Here is a 23,171-nt window from a genome sequence, read left to right as displayed (position 1 = left end):
ATCGCTGTCCTTTAGTTAAAGCCAGTTCTTTACTCGGCACTGCTTAATGGTGCAAATAATTATAATTATTTTTTGATGTAGTCGTGCCTGATCACTTTGAAACAAAAATGTCTCCTAGCACTTTAATGACTGCTGGGTAGGAGCTAATTTTTCAATGAGCCAAACGATTAACTGTCCAGTTTCTATTTGACAAATTTGGATCTGGGAGGAATATCCCAGAAAATGGGAACTCTGCTCCTTTGAAATAGTGCCATAAAATCCTTAACTAATAATGGACTGATTCGTTTTCACCCCCTTCCCCAGGCCCCCACACCCCCAATTCCTTCCCAGTGAATCATGACTGAACATTGGTTTGTTTAATGCTGTGTCCAAAGGACATAATCTCATTACAGTACAGGAGTGTTCACCTAGATTATGTCCTAGTGTTAGGCTTTGATTCTAGAGTCAAAGTGAAGTCTTTAGCTTATTGGTTAGAGCACTCGCCTCATAAGCGAGAGGACCCAGATTTGATTCCCAGACGGGCGAAACCTTAGGCAAGTTTCCTCACTCCACGCGTCTTGTTTACCTAGCGGGAAATCGGAGTGGTTGGTGTAAATAATTATAATTATTTTGACGTTGTAGTGCCTTATCACTATCGGATTGCTTTACAGGGGTAATAATTGCTTTAAAAATATTGGTTACTCAAATCTGCGTTTCACCCACAAAAATATACGGTCAATTCACTTTACAGTGTATTCTGGGAAGCGCTTTGAGACATCTCAACGTTGTGATAAGGCATTATATCAAATGCAAGGATTATTATTATAAAAGCACTACACATTGAGCCAAATTACTGAACAAGAATCTGCTTTTCTGCCTTTCCCTCTCCCTGACTTAATCCTTCAGCTCTGTACCGAGGCATGCTTTTGAATGGCACCTATAATGAATCCAAATTCCATTTGCTTCCAATTACCTCTCACTGAAAATGTTCCAAATCATTTGGTGGCAGTTGGACTTTGTTGGATGACTGCAGCAAGAAATCGCCTGCATGGAACATAATGGACATAATGGGAAAGGTACGTTTTTAATCAAGCACAATTTGCTCCTGTCTGGCACTTGGTGATATTTCATTCAAGCCATGGGTTCCGGAAGAGGCATGTAATGTTGGGGAATGGGCACCCATTTCCATTCTGTTGCACCTGCGGCTGGCCAGGTATTGTCTGGTTATGGCGGTACTCTGTGCTTTGGCTGAACAACCACACTCCACTGACTTAAGAGCATACCTGCTGCACTTGGGAGAGGTTATCCACAGCCGTTTTATGGCTCCTCATTTAGTACTGAATTATGAATAGAGCTTGTACTGTACAAAATGTTCTTGGGTATGCCTAATTAGGAGCATCGTTATCAGTCCTGCTTGGATTGAACCCAGGTACCCCACATTCATAGCGGAAATCATTTATAGTGTTATTCTGGCCAATGAGGGTAGAAATTGCAACACAAAAATAGTCTATTCAGCCAAGAAGCCTTTGCCGGTGCCAAGAGACCTGTAGCTCAGTGGTTAGAAGACTCGCTTTGCAAGTGAGAGACCTGAGTTCAATTCCAGGCACAGGGCGAAACCTTGGGCAAGTTTCCTTACTCCACACAGAGCCTAATAATAATCCCTCCAAAAAATCAAAACAATAATAAATTGGTCATTTTTCAATCCATGACTGTTTGTGGGACATTGCTGTGCGCAATTGGCTGCCGCTTTCGCCCACAAATATACAGTCAATTCACTTTACAGTATATTCTGTGAAGTGCTTTGGGACGTCTAGAAGATGTGAAAAGCGCTATATCAAATGCAAGGATTATTATTAATTCCGCCACTGGAACTATATACTGTACTCTTTATGACATAAGGGATACAAAGTAGTAAGACTATACATTTTTAAAGGATCCAATAGCTGCTCTTGCAGACTACTATGGTGCTGTAGACAAGGGTGGTCCAACCTTTTGGCTGCCGAGTATGAAAAAGACTTTTTTTAATTGATGTAAACTTAGTAGTGTTGCTGCTTCCCCTGATTCAGCTGACATTTTCAATATGACCAAGCAGGCACAGCACACTTCCTGTAAGTTCCCACCCAATTACAACTGTTAGCCAGCACCAGTGACAGGTCTGTCAAACTCACTGGTATTTCGGTCATTCCAACTGAGATGAATTCATAACTTCTAGAAAGCTGAGGGTCCAATTTAAAAACGTGTGGCTATGTATTATGTAGGATTTCCACATAGCCATAAATTAAATGAGTTATGAACTAAACTGTAAACCCCAAGTGTCTTGAATTTGGGTTCCTTAGGCTTGTGCGGGGATTGCTGAATTCTACACAAATTAATTTCAGGGGAATATTAAGACTCTGCCACTTGCATTTAGTTTCCCAACAATTTTCACTCCTCCCAAGAAATCCCTCAAAATCGTAAAACTGAACAGTCATCTTTACAAGACTAATTTCCACTAAAGTTACTATTAAATCCAAACTGTAGGTTCATCTTCACAAATATATTTTGTAAAGCTTCAGAATATTACAGTAACACATTGGGGTTGTTTCAAAGTTTCTTTTTTAAGTTAACACATTTCTAGGATGAAGTAAATAACATTTGGTTCTTCTCACTGCCTCGATGTGAGCAGAATGGTATCTTGCTCAGTAGATAAGATAAGCAACATAATTCAGTTTAGTGAAAACACATTTGACAGCCGACTGTTTACAAAACAGGAAGCCAATAGGATAGGAATCATCTATCAAAAGAATTTCATTTTGCTCGAACAGTCGACTAAAATATGTGAACTATTTGGGATTGTTTTTGATTTTAAATCTTTTTTATTCCCGTAAAACTGGACATGCCAAATTGCAAATATAATTTCCTTTGTTGTTCAACCCACAAAAAGAGACCAACAGAATCTGTTAACACAAGAAGTTGTTTCAACAAAACCTCCTAGGCACAGCCCTGGAAGCTGTAATGGTGTCAACCTTGGCTTGGGATGACTGTAGTTCATGCACATTGTGACAGCTTCAGATTGTCTTGAGTGGAAGTGATGGTAGGTGATGATTCAGCTGACCAACTGCAGTGAGGGTGACATTGTCCTTCAGGAAGAAAATAGATGGCTGCAGTAATATCCTGTGACTTTACAGTAGGATGTCATACAGTCCACCTCTACGCGATGTATCCTGACTCAATTCCAGGTCTTTCAGTGCTCGGCTGTGTCTTAGGCTGTTGCGGAAATTCACTATTTGTGCATTTTGACAGCTGGAGTTCACACAGCTGGTGCCTTGACTCTGGAGCTTCTTATCTCAAGCCTACAGTGAAAACGTACAAATTAAAAACATTTCATTTCAAAGTCCATGCACGGTTATCGGGGAGGCTCCAACCTCTGGTGTCACGTGACTTGCAATAGTTCCCACTGTTGGCTGGCGAGGTCAGGTTGGCAAGATGTTGTTCCCACCCGGTCTTTTTCTGTCTCCACCTGGCTATCCAGACATGCCCCTGTCACCAACTGCATGATAGACGATCCTTTTATTTTCCATTTCTGGAACAAATTAGACAGAATTATTCTCCACCCCACATACCGAGGAACAGAATAGAGTATTAGTTTAGCAGGAACCTTTCAGGGCTATCCTGAGATTTCTGATTCCCAATCCCAGACAAAATGCAGTTATAACAACAACAACTTGTTATATAGTGACCCTCATGCAACTTAGCTCTTGCCAGGAATATCCAAGCAGGCTGTGTCCCTCTGGATAGAGAGTGCTTAAACCAAGCCACACAAAAGTAACAATTTACCTTAGAATACATTAGAATACACAGCACAGAAACAGACCATTTGGCCCAACTGGTCTATGCCGGTGTTTATGCTCCACATGAGTCTCCTCCTGCCCTTCCTCAACTAAGCCTTCAAGCATAACCTTCTATTCCTTTCTCCCTCATGTACCTATTTAGCTTTCCTTTAAATACATCTATGCTATTTGCCTCAACAACTCCTTGTGGTAGCATGTTCCACATTCCCACTATGTGTGAAGAAATTTCTTCTAAATTCCCTATTTGATCTATTCATGACTATTTTATATTGACAGCCCCTGGTTTTGGTCTCCCCCACAAGTGGAAACATGTTCTCTATGTCTACCCTATCAAAACCTTTCATCATTTTAAAGATTTCTATCAGGTCATCCCTTACCCTCCTCTTTTCAATTTATACTTATGCAGCGCCTTTCATCTCAAAGCTTTAAAAAGATGGAGTGGGAGTCCTAGCTGGGAGCAAATAGGGTGGAGGTGGTTGAAGGCACAGTCAAATATACAGATCTTCAAACAGGTTTGGAAAGCAGAGAAGCAATATAATAATAATAATCCTTGGATTTGATACAACGCCTTTCACAACTGAGAGAAAGTCTCGAAAAGTCCCAGTGAGACAAGGCGGAGGGATTTGGGAAGAAAGTTCTTCAGAGCGGAGACAAAGTGGCTGAAAACTCAGAATGAGCTGGCAGAGCGGAGGGAGTAAGGTCAGAGGTTATTGCAAAAGTACAATATACATACGTGAAACTCTCAGTAGTTTGTTCTGGAGACTTTTAAACATGGCAAGTTTCCCTGAATGTTAGAAACCCATCGTGTCCAAACTAAATACATTGTAAGGTTGCTAGATGGTTATCAGGGCCCTGTCTGATTTCACTCCCTAACCCAGAGGGCTAAGGATAAAATAACCAGAGGAAAAACAAAGAAAAGTTTAATTAAAAATGTAACTTGCATCCATCCATCACTTTCAAAAGCAGCCCAGCGCTGCCTGCAGTACTGTAGATTCATGGTTTTACAAAGAATCCTACACTTGCCCTGAACTAATCTCATCTCTCCCTTTGTGCTGAAGCTGCTGGATTCCTGATCGTCAGATAACACGGAAATAAATCTCCAAACTGCACAGCAGATAGCGTCTGATTAATCCTATTTGTATCTGGTTAAAAGTCTCGGCAGACTATTTGTAAAGGCTATTTATCTAACTGCAACACACTGCGAAAACCACGTTCAAAATTCACTCTGCAGTTCCTGCTCAAGCTGACTCACCTTTCATTGTAAAACCTTCATCAGCCCTGATGTGTTTTAAACAAACTGATGTGATGTGGTAATATAATAATAATATTCTTTGCATTTTTCTTTCACGGCTGAAGTCTCAAAGTGCTTCACAGGACTTTAAAGTATTGTGACTGTACTTTATTGCAGTCTACACTCTGCAATTGTTGGTATTACCGTATAATTCATGAATTGTCTCGGGAATTTCTTAAAGGTCTGAAACTGAAGTCTCTGCCAGTGATTCCTGTTGATTTTACATTGAAAAACCACCAATCCCATTACAAATGGGAATTTTCTGCTTGCCACTACCCGACCATGTTCCCTGGTTTCTAGAACATAATAACAAAATGGGAAACGTATGTTAAGATTTTGCAGTCACTGAGCTTTCACGCTGACAGCAGCACTGGGGTCTGATTAACAACCATAGAGCTTTTAATTGTGTGTGCGTACAGTGTAATTCTGTGCCTCCAAGGTTAAAGAAAATGGAATTTCCCCCAGTGGATTAATTTTACAATCCTTGCCTGTCAGATACCTTTATGTCCACCCCCTCCCCCAACCACTGCAATCTCCTCCACTTCTACACTCCCACCAGCACCTCCGATTCTTCATATTCTGTTCCATCATCAGTGTCCGAACCTTTAGCAACTATGCCCCTGTCCTCTGTAACAAATTAGAAAGTCTCTTCGCCTCATTTCCTCTTTTCCTGCCATCAAAATTCATCCTGAAACATATCTATTTAACCGTGCTTAATACCCCTAAAGTCTCCCTGCTCAGAGTTTCTTAATTAATAAGCATGTCAAGAAGTTCATTCAAGGTGAACTATTCTACTTAAGTGCTTGTAAGACCCCAAATTCCACCTAGTCTTAGCATGGAAGATCACTTTGCCTTAAAAGTTAAGATGAAGATGAATTGTGGAAAAGTCTTAATTCTTTTTAGGAACCGCAGAAAAGGGGCTTCTGAATTAAGATTGCATTTAAGAATTTTCCACAGTTTTAAGATACAACAGTCTCCCAGGTGGAGCTCCAGCCTTCTATTTAATGAAAGTGATATTAATCGGTGAGTTTAGAAACTAACGCGGATTATTTTGCTGTATAGGACATCAGCAGGAATGAGCTGAGAAAACGTAATCATTGATGAGAGCATGTGTCGAGAGTATCATTTCATGAACGGCAGCAGGAATCAAGGAAAAAACGGATGCAAAATTTGGACCATCACGGGGAATAGGAGGTAAGCCAACATCAGAGAAGGATTATTTTAATGTGCAATTCAGTGCATTCGCTGCTTGGGTCAGTTCCCCAAGTCTCTGAGCAGGCGTGTGGATCATTGATGGAGTCGAAATGACAAGGTTTTCAAAGCCAATACCAAATGACCAATAATCCAGCATTGAGTGGCAGTCTCACTCCCAGGCTCACAAGGAGGTGCTCTTCAGGCACTTAGCTGGGATGGAGTTGGAGGAGCTTCTACTCTGTATTTGACGTGTGTGCGTGCAGCACTGATACTAATTGCAAAAGGCAGAAAAGAGTTCTACTCCCATTGCATTGCTCTCCTTCATGGCGTAACTAGAATAGAACATAAAAACAGTCCTTGCATCAAAGCCTCAAAGCAAAATGAGTTACTTTCGAGTGCAGTAATGATTATGCCGATGCCAGCAATATTCCACAAACCATGATAACTTAATAATCCTTACATTTGCTACAGTACTTTTTACGTCAGGAGGACGTCTCAAAGCACTTTATGGGATTTACTGTAAAGTGTAGTGACTTTTTTAAGCAAACACAGCAGCCAAATTGCACACAGCAATATCCCACAAACAGCCATGAAGTGAATAACCAATTTCATCTCGGCGATTGTTAGCCAGGGCACCAGGGTGGAAATTCCCTTTTTTTAAATAGCACCATGGGATCTTTAACATCAACCTGAACAGCCAGACGGAAGCTCAGTTTAACATTTCAATGATGAGGTGAATGGAGATGATCAATTGCTTGTTAACTTCCACATGTAGGTGGATGACACCCAACTCTACCTTTTTTTCCTCTACCCTCAACTCCACGACCACCGATGTCCTGACAGTCTGCCTGTCCGACATCGAGTCCTGGACGAGAGACAACTTTCTTCAGCTCAACGTGCGCAAAACTGAGGCCCTCCTGATTGGATTGCGTCAGCACATCCGCACCTCAGGCGCTGACAGCATCAGCATCCAAGGCTGCACTCTCCACCTCTCAAAGCCAGTCAGGAACCTCGGCATTCTGTTCGACCCTGAGCTGTCCTTTCTTCCTCATATCCGCGCCACAACTGGCACCACCTTCCATCACCTCCGGAATATCGCCAGACTACGGCACTACCTCACCCCTCACGCCGCTGAAACACTGGTCCACGCCTTTATCACCTCAAGGCTGGACTATGGGAACTCTCTCCTCGCCGGTCTTCCCGGTCATTCAGAACTCTGCAGCTCATGTACTGTCCCGCACCAGGCTTCGCGACCACATCACTCCCACCCTCGCTTGCCTCCACTGGCCCCCCATCCCCCAGAGGATCGAATTCAAGATCCTCATCCTCACCTACAAGGCCATTCACGGCCTTGCTCCCTCCTACCTCTCCGACCTACTATCCCCCTACTTACCTGCCCGCACCATCCGTTCCTCTGGCTCTGGTCTGCTCCACATCTCCCGCCCTAACCGCCCTATCATCGGTGGCCGGGCCTTCAGCCCCTAGACTCTGGAACTCCAACCCCCAGTGCCTTCGCCTTGCTTCCTCCCTTTCCTCCTTCAAGGCCCATCTCAAGACCTTTCTCTTCGACTGTGCCTTCAGCTCCCCTCTCGACTCTCTACCCCCTCCTCGCTCCCTCCCTTCCCTGACCATTTCCCCCCTGCTCGGGTCCTGACCCAACTGTCCAGCGCCTTGGGACATTCTCCCGACGTGAAAGGCGCTCTATAAATGAAATCTTGTTGTTGCTGTTGTGTTGGTGAATGTGGACAAGGTAGAGATTTTGTCCCAGACACTGAGAGAATTCCCTGCTCTTCTCCCAGTGCTATGGGTCTTTAACGTCCACCTGAACAGGCAGATGGAGCCTTGTGAAATACGTGTCTTGTGAAGAACATCTTCATATCTGCTTTCTGTCTGTTGTCTCAAGCTAGCATGAATAGAGTTTAACAAATAGATCATGAATGGTGTTGGTGATGAAAGAGGGAGGAAGAGGACTCAGTGTTGGCATCTTAAATGGCTGCAAGACCTATCGCATCCTGCTCACAAATAACTTGTTAAATCCCTTTAAGCAGAATTTTGCTGCCTCAAGTTTCCATCTCTTCCCTTTTTGGGGAAAAAATATGCATTGGAAGCTTAGTTTCTAAAACCATCCTAGTCTAGGCAGCAGGGGATCTTTGGGGCTTTTTCTAACTAAACATGCATCCAATTAATCCTCTGAATGTTATAGAAGACAGGTCAGCAGTGTCCTGTGATGAGAAAGAAGCATATAGGAAGGTGGTGGAGATTCGCACAAGTGAAGCAACTCCTTGAAATCCGACACAGTCAAACAAGACAGATCCACAAACTGTTCTTGTGATGCTTCAAAAGAGCTTTTGTTTGCCTGGCTGGCAGCCCCAAGAATCAATTAATCACTCGGTAGGCAAGCAGCATGCCTGCATCTTTTAGATTATTTTAAACGGCTATTCCCTCCGGGCTAGGACCCCCAATGGCGGGCAAACAAGGCAGAAAAACGCCCGTTTCCTTGGCCCTGGCAAAGGAGAGCTTCAGCTGTTATGTTTTTCCAGTGACAGAATCGGTGTGGAACTCGCTCCCCTCACAACATGTTCAGGATAGGCTGTAACAACATGTGGAGTCTCAGTCAGCCCCAAAGGCTCTCTTCCAAACACATTCCCCACCCCCTCTCCAGAATCATTTTAAAAGCTTTTTCCAAAAAAGGCAATCACCATATGTGAGGCTTTCTTTGTTATCGAGATGATTACCAAATTACGCAATCCTCTGACCCCAATTTTTTTTTGCTGAATTGGGTTAGGGGTGTGTATTGTTTACTGGTGTAGGGGTCGTGGCAGTTTATAAAAGTTGCTCACGCCAGACCCCAAGCCCAGCTCTGTACGCTGAGCCCCAGCTCTAGGCTTCCACTCAATCCATTCCTAGGCTCACACTTGATCCCATTCCCGTGCTCACATTCAATCTCGTTCCCAGGATCACACCTCGTTACATTGAAGGCAAAGCTTGCGGGGCACAGGGGTGGATTATACCCTTGATCCAAGTCCCAGTCTTACACTTGATCCCAGTCCCACACTCAGTCCTCTTCCGAGCTCAAAATTTATCCCGTTCCCAGCCTCACAACAACAACTTGCATTTATATAGCGCTCCTGATGCAGGATTGGGTCCCAGAACGTTTGTAATCCTCGATCCTGACTCTAGACTCCACTTCTTTCTGGCTCCAGATCATTTTGTTTAACGCAATATTTTGTGTTACATTGAAGGCAAAGCTTGCGGGGCACAGGGGTAGATTACACACAGTGCACCACGCTCTGAACAATATAATCATATCCCTGCTGTCTGGGAAGCTTTGAGAAATAAGAGTAATAATCACAAATCCCATTTGCTGACAGTTCCCAGCAAAACGTGGATTTGATGCTATTTAAAGTCAGATGAAGAACCTCTCAGCCTCTCCCGTCTGACAGACATTTTGATGTCAGCAGCTTCCCTTCCCCCAAGCTCCCAGGGCGCTCTCATGTGCCAGTGAGTTTCCCCAAGAGTTGAAAGGTGGCCTAATTTGCAGCTTGCTGAGGTGGAGTGCTTCCTGTCGGTTTTGATAAATGAAGTTTGGCAAAAAAACAAGCGTCAGGCAGAACCTGTGTGTTAAAGATTGTTCCATTTGTCACAACCCACACATAAACACACTGGGCACAAGTCTGATTTACAGTCCCGTTTTTTTCAGCAGGGTTTTTTATATATATATATATATGTGTGTGTGTGTTGTGTGTGTGTGCCAAATGTGAAGAGATTAGGGAGCATGCTGAACTTTCTAGTTTGTTGTTGATCCAGTAATAGCTCCAGTTGTTCACAGCTGCACTGGCTCCCTTGCCCATCTCTTCAGGAGATGGCATTGTGACTTTAAGGAGCACGAACAGTCCAGATGCTGCCCATCAACTGAGTAGCCCATCATACATCCTATAAGGTAATATTTCCTCAGTGGCTCAGTTGATGGGACTCATCGAGACCTGCTCAATCCCCAGTTTGCCCCACGTTATCTGTTGTCACCTGGGGCGACACTCGGGGGAGCTAACCTTGATTTCAACTCCAACCTGGGATTGGGTAATCATGATTAGCCGTGGGCTCCCACTCCCGATCACTGAAAAGTGCAGATATGAGAGAGGTCATAGTCGGGTTGGACTGTAAAGCAAGCAGCAGTTGACCATGGCATGGGCACCTTTGGGCGAGAAACAAGGAGGGCTCCTGTGTGACCGAGTCAAGGGTCTCTCCCTCTATCCCTGTGCCTGGTTCTCTCTCCTTCCCCATTTTAACATCACGCCTGAAAACCTTCCTCTTCGACCTCCCCACCTCCCCCCGGCTCGGTGTCAGCCTCCGTTACTGTTAAGTGCTCTGAGACATTACCCAGCGTGAAGGCCGCTGTATAAATGCAAGTTGTTGTGTCGGGAGAGCGGTGTGCAAAAAGCAAAGTTGGATATTGAAACGCTATGGAATTCTGTGTTCCCCATAAGTATTGTTCAACTGTTTGGTCAGACTGTCCTTCGAAAAACACCAAGGCTCGTTGTCTTAGCGCATATGAATAAAGTCGAATATAAATAAACACTCACAAATATTATGACTGTAAAGCTGTCCTGCTGCCAGTTATAAAACAGCTGTTAGCTAAGTGCAGTATTTCCAGAGTTGCAAATCCCTGGAGAAGGCTGGAGAGGTTTCCTGTATAAGAGCATGAGTATAGAACGAGAGGTACTCATTTGTCTTTGGCTACTATGTCAGGGGCAACTAGTACTGTATAAGTGACGATTTTCCAGCTCGGTCTCCCATTGCCTCAAATATTATACATATCAAACTGAGTAATGAAATGTCCGAGAGTCGGTGCAAGTCAGCCCATCAACACTTTCCTTTCCTACCCCTCCTCACCCCCATTCCTCATTGCGGTCGTTTATAGCAGCGATTTTTTTTACCCCTAGCACCTCCCTATCTCTCCAACCCGCTTATTCCCCAATCCACTACCCGCCACCTCCGCTTGGCTGGCTTTGGCCTCCTGCTTTGTCTCTCGTCCCCTCCACTCCACCAACGGTGGCTGCGCTTTCAGCCACTACGCCCCAATCTATGCAATTCTCTTCCTCAATCCCTCTGCCTTGCCTCCTCCTTCCTCATCTTCAATTCATGCCTAAAGACCTTCCTGTTTGATCATGCCTACAGTCACTTCCCCTCTCTCCCTCGCTTATTGTTGAGCTCCAGCACTGTTAAGTGTACTGCTGTAAATAATGGGAAATGTCTCACCTGTCTGCCATCCTGTGGATTGCACAAGTCGAGTATCACCTGTGACCCTAGAGAGAAGTTGGTGAGAGCCAGACACTTGTCTTGGTGTTTGATCAGAGGACCCGAAAGTACCCATTCCTGTTAAAAAAAACATCAAATAATAATAATCCTTGCCTTTGATTACAACGCCTTATCACATTGAGACATCTCAAAGCGATTCACAGAATATACTGTAAAGTGTGGTGACTGTATTGTATGTGAATACTGCATTGTCTCACAAATAGCCATGAAGTAAATGACCCATTTTATTTGTGGGATTGTTGGCCAGGGCACTTCTCTTGTCGAAAAGTGCCATGAGATCTATAGTGTCCACCTGAACGGGGAGGTGGGTCCTCAGCTTAATGGCTCATTCGAAAGATGGCCACTCCGACATTGTAACGTTCACCCAACACTGCATTGGAGTGTCGGCCTAGACTTCTCTCACACAATATTCAAACTTTGGCAACTTGTTCCAATAGAATATCAAATGTTTTGCTGAAGAGATCTGAGCGTGCTGCCCAGAAATGTCCAAAAAGGTAAAACAGGAACCAAAGATATGCATTATTTTGAAAACAACAAAAATCATTTGTTCCATTTCCCGTGGCATCAACAGAGTGAGTTCTGGTCTCTGAAACGCCAGTGGGGCAGGAAATGCAATGTTTCGTAACAGTTTCCATGCGTTAAAAACGTGTCAAAATGAATTCTGTGAGCAATTGGCTTTCACGTTTTGCCCACAAAATACAGTCATTTCATTTTACAGTACAACCTGTGAAGCTCTTTGAGACATCTCAATGACGTGATAAGGCATTATATCAAATGCAAGAATTATTATTATTAAGAAGCCTGTGCCCCCCCCACTCCTCACCCCACTCAACTCCAATACAATGGTTGACCCCATTCATTTCCTCGCTGCCATTTGTTATTTTGGAATCACCAATAGAGGAGTGTCAGCCAGGCTTCGTGGAAATCTGCTTATCGTGATCAGTGTCCCGTGAGATAACAGTTAAACGCTGAGTCTAGAGTTGGAAATAAGAATTGAAGATGCTTGTAAATCAACAGGGTGCCAATAAAGCTCAGTCCGTCTCTTTTTCTCTCTTTCCCTCTCACTCCAGGAGTACCCCAACGCACTCTCTGGGGTCTCCAACCTCTGGCTCTTGCCAACCTACGCCTAATACTTTCCGGAATTAGGTAAGCAGGATGCATCCCTCCAGGGAGAGAATGTGCATTCCAATCCGACAATCTATCTCTGGAATTTCCATCTGTAGGTGGAATGCGTGGAATTCTCAGTTGGGTTTGGATACTCTTTAAGCACGGTGATGGGTCTCTACATCTATCAAAACACCTGGCTGACCAAGTAACAGCTTTATTCTGAGAATGCCTCTCTCACCTGGCTAAACAGGAGGTTGCTCTGCAATCCTTTGCACGGCCTCAAGCTGGCGATGATTGACACCACTCTGTGCAAGTCCTGAGCCTCCAGGCATTTCTCCCCCTGCCTGACCACTGCTCTCTCCGACACCTCCTTTTCCGGAATCCTGAGCACAAATCCAAAGTTTGGAGGTTATTTTACATGCAAAATTAAAAACATCTGTAGGTTTACAATCTAGAGAGAAAACGATACAATATGGGGAAAATAATACCAATCTTTTTATATGATACAACGCCTTCCACGTCAGGAGGATGTCTCAAAGATTTTCTATGAATTCTAGCGACAGGTCATTTTTCCGCCACAATATACAGTTACTCTACTTTAAAATATATTCTGAAGCGCTTTGAGATGTCTCAATGCCCTGATGAGGTGCAATATCAAATGCAAGGATTACTGTTATATTTTATAGGTACCAGTATCCAATTTGCACACAGCAAAGAATCCCCAATAGCCATGAGGGTGTTTCAAAATGTACCTCTTTGACCGTGTTTTTGGTTGTCTTTCCTCTCTTTACCCTCCACAGCTCCTACCGTCAGCTCAGCTGCCTGTCCAGGACTGTGACGCTCTTTTGAGATGTCCTTTCATTGTGAAAGGCATTATATAAATTGTGTTGTTTGAGGTGAATGACCAATTTTATCTAGAGGATTGTTGGCCACTGGAGTCACAGGACACTGGCACAAATTCCCTTCTCATTTCGAATAGTGCCATGAGATCGTTAACATCCACCTGTACAGGCAGACGGACCCTCGATTTAACATCTCATCTGAAAGACAGAATCTCTATCAAATTGGACAGTCACTTCATGGCTGTTTGTGGGATATTGCTGTGCACAAATTGGCTGCTGTTTTCACCTACAAAATACAGTCACAATACTTAATACAAATTAATACAAAAAATAGTTGATACAAAATAATCCTTGCATTAGTTACAGTGCCTTATCATGTTTTTGAGACATCTCAAGGTGCTTCACAGAATATACTGTAAAGTGAATTGACTGTATATTTTGTGGGAGAAACGTGGCAGCCAATTGGCTACAGCAGTGTCCCACAAACAGTCGTAGATTCAGTGACCTAATTATTATAATATACTAATTATAATAATAATCCTTCCATTTGACTCAACTCATGGCCAAGGTCAGTGGTTGAGTCGCTCTCTGCACAGCGTTTTCTTTTGAGTTAAACATCAGTTTCCCACCTGAGCTCCGGGTACACGTTCTGCAGGTACCACTGGAAGGAATTGCACCTCAGTCGCCTGCGTAGGTCCACTCGCTCTGCAATGCTACATTACAAACAAATAGAGGCATCAAAGCATGATGGGCGAGACAGACATACTCCCTCCCGCTCCCACCCCACCACCCTGAGTAAACAGTCTGTCGCTGTGTCCTCAAGCCAGCGCTCACTGATCCTGCCTGGACCCACCCTAATATATTCTTACATTACTCTGTGAACGTATATGTGAGAGTGTTTGTTTGTTTATTTATTGTAGTGTAATGGGTGTGGGTGGTGTGTTGTGTATATGTATGTTTTGGTGGGGGTGTTGTATGTGTGGGTCTGGGTGTATTGCTGTATTTGTAATACCCGTGGTGTGTTTGTGTGGTGAGTGTGACAGTCGGTGTGGGGTATGTGGTGTGGTCCCTTGTGTGTTTAGTGCATATTGTGTGTTGTATGTGGAGGTGCTCTGGTGTGCATGTGCAGTGTGTTCCATGTGTGATGTATGTGTGTGTATATGATGTGGTGTGTATATATGGTGTGTGTGTGTATGGGTCTGGGTGTGTTTTGGATGATGCTTGAGAGAGAGCTGATTTTGTGGCAGATTTAACAAGAGGCTTCAGTTGCCAACAACACGTGTTATACAGATTCCAGATATTTAGATACTAACAGTCGGCTCAGTCTAAGTCTGAGTAAATAATGCAGAGACAGCTCATTAAATTACTGCCAGAGGTCAGAAGAAGGCAGCCATGAGACCTGTCAGTGATCTCACACAAGCTTTCAGGAGAGGTTCAGATGAAGAATGCCTTTTGGCTGCTTTGATCTCATCCTTGCAGAATAGATTCACCTTACCAATAGACTGTAGTTGAAAGATCCTCTGTGATGGTTGCTGTAGTTTGTTCCTGAGCCAGGCAGCTCCTCAGTACTGATGACGGAACATTCAACCCAGCTTGTCAGCCGAGCTTGGAGCTAAGAGAAGTAATTTGTTCTACTTGGCTCCAGTTAATAGTGCAAGCCAAAGTTCCAGTGGGTAGGGTGGTCTTAGATATGGACAAGCAGAAGGAATCTTACAACGGTTCTTAGTAACAACCTGTTCAATTTCAGCTGCTTCAACTCCAATAGTAACCCAACCCACCCCTCTGGACTCTTCAGGCTTTGGCTCTTGCTAACCTGTACATAAAACTCTCTGGGGTTAGGTAAGCAGGGAGAGAATGCCCACTCCATAGTAGACAACTGGGAACCATCCACATGTAGAACTCTCAGCAGTTTGTTTTGGAGACATCTGAACATGCTGACGTTGTTGGGATGTGAAATTCTCTGCCAAGTATGGTGGTAGAGTCAGAGTCCATTGTGGGTTTCAAGAGGGAAGTAGACAGGTATATGAAGGATAGAGGCTTGAAGGGTATGGGGATAGGGCAGGGTAGTGGGAATGCATGAACATCTTGCTCTGACAGCCTTTGCAGACTCGAATGGCTGAATGGCCTCCTTTTATGCATTCGTTTCTATGAATTCAACTATGACCTTGATCACCTAACCTGGTAATCTGTTCCAGCTGTTAATTTAGTTAATGGAAACCAGGATGTGTGTGTGTGGTGGGGCGGTGGGGGAGAACAGGTCCTCCTAAGTTACAGGAGGAATGAAACCAGGTGATGTAGTCCCAACAGATTTGCACAGATCTCCTGGGAGACAAGCCATGGGAGTTGCATTCCAGCCACTGGGAAGAGAAAGTGGAAAAACACAGCTGCCTTCACTTACTTTCCATAGGCTTTTCCAAGAGCAGATGGTCTGGCTTCATAGTAATACTGTTTATAATCATCCATCCACACTTCCACCGTGCGTTTGGTGTTCCTTGGGCAGAGAAGCATGCCAAGTCTTAGTGTAACAACACGGACACAAACTCAATATTCATCCCCACCCACCCCCTCCTCCCCAGAATGAAACAAAAGCTCCAATCAGTTGAGATACCATGTAGCCTGGACAGGGATCCTCCAACTCAGTGGAGGTGCCGTGCTTTGAATGAACATTAAAGATCCCATGACACTATCTGCAAAGAGAAGGGAGTTTCTCAAGGTGCCTTGGCTAGTAATCTCCCAGATAAAATTGGGGTACAAATTGGCTGCCTCATTCGCTTGGAAATACACAGTTTGCTACACTCTACAATAAATCATGTAAAGTGCTTTGATACCTGATACGGTGCTTTATCAACTGCAAATATTATTACATATTATTTAGCAAACAAAAATACTTCAAAAGGCCAGCATTCTCATTGGAATGCTGGAATCTGCAAGCCAGACATCCGCTGGAACACAGATGTCAGGATTGGGAATAACAGTGAGGAAGGAGAGGTGGTACTCACATATGAGTCTAGTCATCAGCTCAATATCAAATAGAACCCAATATAGTTTAGTCCCAAACAAGTGAGAGAATGCTAATCTAGTGACAAAATGAATGCCAGGTTATTAGCTAAAAAGGTGTGTTAACTGTGGAACTGGTAAAGTAGTTGGAGCCTACATAATGTAACATATACTTACTTTATGTAAGTGAGAGCATTGCCCTCAGGAAAGTCATATGGATGTCGTTTGCGGAAGACATGCCCCACACGACTGCAGGGCACAATCTCTAGACTTCCTCCGCACATCCAGACCCGGAAAGAGAGCTCTGGAAAAGAGGGAGCAAAGCCTGAGGGAGGAGCCCTGCTGCAGATCACCACGAGATGCCACTACTCAGGACATTCCCGAACTTTTCCTGAGAACCCCTTCTTTCCTTTGTTGGTGTTTAACCATAGCACTCAACACATTGCAAGCCCAGTCACTAAAGAGCTCAATTAATTGTTGTGCTCCTCAAGGGGAGGGGTGGTGGAACAGGACAGTTGTTGTCCCGAGTGTCAGTATGAAGCACCGCAGTGCAGCATTCGGCCGTACAGATCAGGTCAGATAACCTGGCAAAGAATTTTCACACAATGAGTAGTACTGTGTCCCATAGAGCAGTGGTTAGTTCACTCGCCTCGCAAACAGTTCGATTCCCGAGCAGGGTGAAACTTTAGGCAAGTTTCCTTATTTCACATGCCTCTCTTTACCCAGCAGCAAGCAGGAATCCAGTTGTTTGTTGATTGGTGAATCGCTTTCTGGGGACAATAATCCCTCCCCCAAAAAAATTTGGAAACTCAATCCACAACTGTTTGTAGGACACTGCTGTGCGCAATTGGCTGCCACATTTCGCCCACAATATATATAGTCATTTCACTTTACAGACTTTTCTGTGAAGCACTTTGAGGTGATAAGCGAGTATCAAATGCACAGATTATTATTATTATTTGAGATTCAGCACACTGTCTTGACAGTGGACCACAGTGGCTTCCCCTTTCTCGACTGGTCGGCAGCATCTAAAATGCGGCAATTCTATTGTGACTCCTTAATAAGGAATCTGAGTGGGAGGTTAGGTGGGTGCAAAGTTCCCACTAGTCAGTGTGACATACTTCCAACATTAAAGAATCCTGTTAGAAATCCTCGTTCCTCCCCCCACCACCAATGTACAACATGTCATTTTAGTTCAACTGATTCAGGTGTTTCCTCCCCCACACCCCCCTTGGCACTGGGCTCTGAACACCAACAAGACGGAGAGTCCAAAGCCCATTCCCAGGAATATAACCTCAACTACCCAGTGTTACTTGGTCTCTTCTTCCAGAGCATCAGCTCAATGCAACAGGCCGGGAGAACAGGAACACCATGTACAAGTCAACTCACCAAAATTCTCCCCACCCCAAATGTCCATCTGAGTGTCGTATTTGCCAAGATGGTTGAACCAAGATTTATTCATGACAAAAATTCCTCCAGCGATGACCGGGGTCCTGAAACAAAAACAGCTCAACATTACTGAAGAGAATAAATTAACTGAATAAATGTTTTAGTTCTCCGAAATGCTACCTACCCTGCTTGAAGGATGCAATATAAATGCAAGTTGTTGCTGTTATGTCGTATTCGCTGGCTTAACATGTTTAGAGTTAGGCTCATCAAACGTACTGCACAGGATTTACTATGTGCAGTGATTGTATTTTGTAGGCGCATGAATATATATTTTTGAACTGGGATGTGAGTTGTGATCATGGAGCTGTACATTGGTTCACCATTGCTTTGCCTCACTTCACTGCCTAGATTTCTGCCTGAATTGATGCCTGAGTCAACTATCCCACTCAGCAGCAAAGGGGTAACAGTCTAACAGTCTAAGGAATAAGGAGCAGATCAGGGACTTAATACAATTACAGAACAGAAGTGTCAAAAATAAAGTGAGAGGAACAACTAATAAAAAATAATTAAACTGTCTGTACAGCAATGTACACAGCATCCAAAATAAAACAGGAGAACTGGAGGCACTAATTCAGAGAGAGAAAGCAGATGTAGTAGGGATTACTGAAACATGGCTACAGAAAGAACAGGACTGGCAATTAAACATATTTAGAAAGGATAGAGATGGGAAAAAGGGTGGTGTAGTAGCCGTGCTTATTAGGGATAACATCATGGCAGTAGAAAAAAGTGACATAGCCATCAGTAAGATAGAAACAGAATCTGTGTGGATAGAGATAAAAGATAAGGGATCAATCACACAAATAAGGGTACTCTACAGACCACCTAATAGTGGAAGGAGGTAGAGGAAAAAATATGCAAGCAAATTAGGGAAATGAGTAAAGACATACTGTAATAATCATGGGAGATTTCAACTAATAAATTGGCTAGAAGATAAGGGAACGGAGTTCCTTCAAACTTTCTTTACTCAGTATGTAAGCGGCCCAACAAGGGAGGAATCGCTGCTGGATTTAGTAAAGGGAAATGAACCAGAGAAGTAAGAGTTGGAGAACATCTAGGCAATACCAATCATAACTTAATAAGGTTTCAGATAAAGATTGAGAGGGACATGAGTATGACAGAGACCCAGGTAAAAGTTTGGAAAAAAGCTGATTTTGAGGGGATGAGAATGGAACTTGGGAAAATAACCTGGAAACCAATATTGGCAAACAAAGAGATAGAGCAGCAGTGGAAAACATCTAAAACGATGATCAGTAAAGTCCAGGAGAAATGTATTCCGCTAAAAAATAAGATAAAGCTAAACAATAATGAGACACTGTGGATGAATAAAGACTGTTATTCACCTAACACTTGTAGGGAATTAATTTCCACATGTCAGATCTCAAGTCAGCCATCTGTAGCAGTGTTGGCAGTCAAGTTCCTTAGCCCGGTGGGTCGGTAGTATTCCAGGGCACTGCTGATGACAGCACCACATTGCCTGGCTCATCGGCAGGACATGGAAGGGCAATTATTGGGGACAGAGACTCTTCCCACTCAACTCCTGTTAACCCTGCAAGCCAAAGCCTGAGTGGACCTAGTGGGGAATTAATTTCCACTTGTGGGGATACCGAAACCAGGAGCCATAAATATAAAATAGTCACCAATAAATCAAATAGGGAAGTCAGAAGAAACTTCTTTACCTGGAGAGTGGTGGGAATGTGGAACTTGCTACCACAAGGAGTAGCTGAGGCGAATAGCATAGATGCATTTAAGGGAAAGCTAGATGAATACATGAGAGAGAAAGGGACAGAAGGTTATGCTGATCGGCTTAGTTGAGGAAGTGCAGGAGGAGGCTCGTGGAGCATAAACGCCGGCATAGACCAGTTGGGCCAAATGGCCTGTTTCTGTGCTATATACTCTATATAATTCTATGTACAGGGCTTACCGGATGGACTGTGTTGGATCAGTCCTTGCCATCTTCTGCTGGATTGGCATCTGCTCCCATTTAAAATGCAAACTCCAGTCAAACCCTGATTTTGGGGGGAGGGAAGAAAACAGCAATGTTTCAAGGTCCAGATGAAGATCGAGCAAACACTAAATGCGGCGCAGTTGACTGAACTGTTCCAAAGTCACTTGATGTCTACGCTGAGCGACAGGAGGAATTTTTCAATCCAGAGCCTAAAGGAAACATACCCGTGTCAGGTCAGCCTTTATACAAGCCAGATGCAGAGTAAAACCACCCCCTGCTTCACCTCTGCATCGTGCCTCTAGCCTAACTTTAGAATATCAGTGACCTTGCCCCCTTGTCCGGACAAGAAAAACCTGCTGAATTAAGTCCTCCCAAGTAATTACAGTTCATTTCCAAGCCAGACAGGCTGGTCTACCGTTGCCAATGCCTTGTGTTACTGAAATCTGCTCCTGGGTTTGTCAAGTTTGTCTCTTCAAAATGAATTCAATTTCCATTTACCATCAACCGCATGCATCCAACCCTCCTATGAGGAAGATGGTAAGATCCTTGAATTCTTCATTGAAAGGGTGAAGGATATAGTAAAACTATTGGGATTTGACCTGGGACCTTACTGGTCTGCAAGTCAGACGTGCAAATAATCGAGCACAACATGACTAGCAACTCAGAACAGCACCCCCTACTGGACAGATATAAGATTTTTTATTTCCCTGCTTTTTGAGCGGGATTTATAATTTAGTGCTAATTTAGGGCGGAATGAAGGGCAGTTCAAGGCTGTGGACGGTATTGAGAATTTGTTTGTGGCTGCCTTAGATTCATACAAACTATTGCAATGAGTGAGAGATATGGGAAGGGATGTGTGTCCAGGTTGTGGTGCAGGAATATGGTGGCAATGCTCTCATGCACTTAATGTTAAGCTGCGTTGCCCACCAGGAAGCTTATAGGGAGTTCCTACTACACAGGCAGTTCCTGCTACCTGCCATCCACCTTGTAAGGGCTCAAACTCACGCTTGTCAGATGTCAAATGACCAACTAGTGACTATCCTCCTTGGGTACGAGGTAAGCAGGGTCTCCTTGAACTGAACTGGCTCCAAGGTGACATGTTTGGCAACGGAATGTCAAATCGAGTCAGCCCTCTGTAACAGTGTTGGCAGTCAAGTTCCTGAGCCCGGTGGGTCGGCAGTATTCCAGGGCACTGCTGATGACAGCACCACACTGCCTGGCTCATCGGCAGGACTTGGAAGGGGAATTATTGGGGGCAGGGAATCTTACCACTCAGCTCCTGTTAACCCTGCAAGCCAAAGCCCTAACAGATAGGGTGGACCTAGCTGTACAAGCAGCGGGAAAGCTTGCCAGACAGCGCTTTCGATGGCAAGCTATGCAGTTTTAGCTGATTACACTCCAGCAGTAAGCCCCAGGGCACACTCTGGGGTCTCCAAGTCTTGGCTCTTGTCAATCTGCGCCTAATACTTTCTGGATTAGATAAGCAGGATGCATGACTCCCAGGAGGGAGACCACATTCCATTGGAATAAATATCTCAGGAATTTCCATGTGTAGGTGGGATGCATGGAAATAGTTTGGTTTGGATAATCTTAAGCATGGTTTCCACGTGTGTCAGATACCCGGCTGACAAAAAAAAAGAGAGAGTGAATGGAGAGGAAGGTTTCCAGAAAGTGAGCGAAACAGTGAGCTACACGGTGTCCTGATCGTGGTTGAAAGTAAATTGTGAAGGATTCAAATACCAGGAGCAGAGTTTTTAAAACATTTATAAAGTTAGGAATAAGATGAGAAATTAGAAGGAGTGTTTTTTGGATACAGATTGTGAAAGGCAAGTAGAATAATTGAACAGAGTCCGCCAGTGAAGTGGATGGTATAAAATGTTTCAAAAGGCAACTCAGGGACTTTCTATATTCAGGGAAATCGTGTCAGGTAAATGGGATGAGACATATCACTGGAGCAAGGAGCTTTAAACAAGCTCGGACTTTAGTTTTTGAGAAGTCTCAAAAGGGACCTCATAGAGGTGAAAATATTAAATGGAATTGAAAAAGTAAACCCAGAACAGTAATTCAGCATGAACCAACAGTCGAACAAGGACATAGGTTTAGAGTTGCAAAAAGCTATATTCAGGACAACCAGAAGTTTATTTTTACCTCAAGGGCAATTAACGACTGGAACAGGAAAGGTGGTTGAGGCTAATACACTGGACTCATTTGATAAACAGCTCCATGCTGTGACAGCATCTATGGATAAACTGGAAGGATGAGTTCAAATACACCAAAAGGCATTCTCCATCTGAACCAATCTTGTTCGTTCAATCTTGTGAATTTATGATAATGGGATGGGCTTGTTTGACCTTAGAGCCTTTTTATGTTACTGGGAGGTATTGTGTTCTTTCTGGATCACAAAACTGTACATACCTCCTCTGAGATCAGCCGATGCAGCCAGATAGGCAAAGTTGTCCAGGCTGATGACGTCTATGATGGGACTGACCACCCGGGTATAATCCTAGAGGATTGAGTGGAAAGAAAAATAGACACTCAAGTCAGTTTCAGTGTTCATCCAGGGAATATGGAACACATGAAACCTTAGGCAAGTTTCCTTACTCCACACACCTCTGTTTTCCTAGCAGTAAGTAGGAACCTAGTTGTTAGTCAACTGGCGGATCGCTTTCCAGGGATAATAATCCACCCTCCAAAAAATGTGGTCACTTAATCCACGACTGGTTGTGGGACACTGCTGTGCACAATTGGTTGCTGCATTATACAGTCAAACTACTTTACAGTATATCATATAAAGCACTTTGAGTTGTCTCAATGATATGTTAACGTGCTATATCAAATACAAGAATTATTATATACTATTGAACTAGACTTTAAGACAAATGTGTAACTGCCCGGCCCAGCCCAGCCTGAGCTGCGTTACTGAGTAGGACAATATATGGAGTCTCACCTCATGAACCCTTTGTAGCAATGGTTGAAGCCAGTCCTTGTTTACCTCACAGTGACTGTCCAGAAACGTCAGGACTTCCGCCGTGGCAGCGTCCGCCCCTTTAACACGGGAGCGAATCAGCCCTGTTAACAGAAAAGTGTGTTCTTTTTTACAGCGAACCTGCCCATTGCCACAGCAACTTGATAATGTGAGCCTCCGGAAGAATGCTACGGGCCCAAAGGTGTGTGAAGAGATCCAAAGGTGAATGTGCAATCAGCACCACTTGGGCAAGTTT

At 43.9% G+C, this 23,171-nt stretch overlaps 1 protein-coding gene and 1 long non-coding RNA gene across 3 annotated transcripts in view; one reads left to right on the top strand and one right to left on the bottom strand.

Annotated features, from left to right (window-relative positions):
* The first annotated feature begins 991 nt into the window (after positions 1–991).
* LOC103178464 lies at positions 992–23,114 on the top strand. Its single transcript, XR_487850.2, has 3 exons — positions 992–1,055; positions 6,163–6,294; positions 23,052–23,114. It is a non-coding gene; the product is annotated as an uncharacterized LOC103178464 (long non-coding RNA).
* galnt16 (UDP-N-acetyl-alpha-D-galactosamine:polypeptide N-acetylgalactosaminyltransferase 16) overlaps positions 3,039–23,171 on the bottom strand; it is a 60,181-nt gene continuing 40,048 nt past the window's right edge. Inside the window, exons 6-16 of one of the 2 annotated variants that reach the window (XR_006085299.1) lie at positions 22,898–23,019; positions 22,366–22,453; positions 19,927–20,011; positions 17,946–18,049; positions 16,734–16,860; positions 15,958–16,050; positions 14,189–14,272; positions 12,956–13,100; positions 11,551–11,667; positions 5,245–5,396; positions 3,481–3,541 (exon numbers count right to left, since the gene is read on the bottom strand). Coding sequence is in view for 1 of the 2 variants with exons in the window: in XM_007893219.2 (XP_007891410.1) it covers positions 3,392–3,541; positions 11,551–11,667; positions 12,956–13,100; positions 14,189–14,272; positions 15,958–16,050; positions 16,734–16,860; positions 17,946–18,049; positions 19,927–20,011; positions 22,366–22,453; positions 22,898–23,019 (1,115 nt within the window). In the remaining variant the exon portion in view is untranslated. Of the gene's footprint in view, positions 3,542–5,244; positions 5,397–11,550; positions 11,668–12,955; positions 13,101–14,188; positions 14,273–15,957; positions 16,051–16,733; positions 16,861–17,945; positions 18,050–19,926; positions 20,012–22,365; positions 22,454–22,897; positions 23,020–23,171 lie in introns of both variants that reach the window. The other variant, XM_007893219.2, reaches the window with a different exon arrangement.

Source organism: Callorhinchus milii, unplaced genomic scaffold, assembly GCF_018977255.1.
Source record: "Callorhinchus milii isolate IMCB2004 unplaced genomic scaffold, IMCB_Cmil_1.0 Scaffold9, whole genome shotgun sequence".
In the NCBI taxonomy this organism is placed as follows: domain Eukaryota; kingdom Metazoa; phylum Chordata; class Chondrichthyes; order Chimaeriformes; family Callorhinchidae; genus Callorhinchus; species Callorhinchus milii.
The sequence above is the reverse complement of the archived record's forward strand: the minus strand, read 5'-3'. Positions and strand labels throughout refer to the sequence as shown.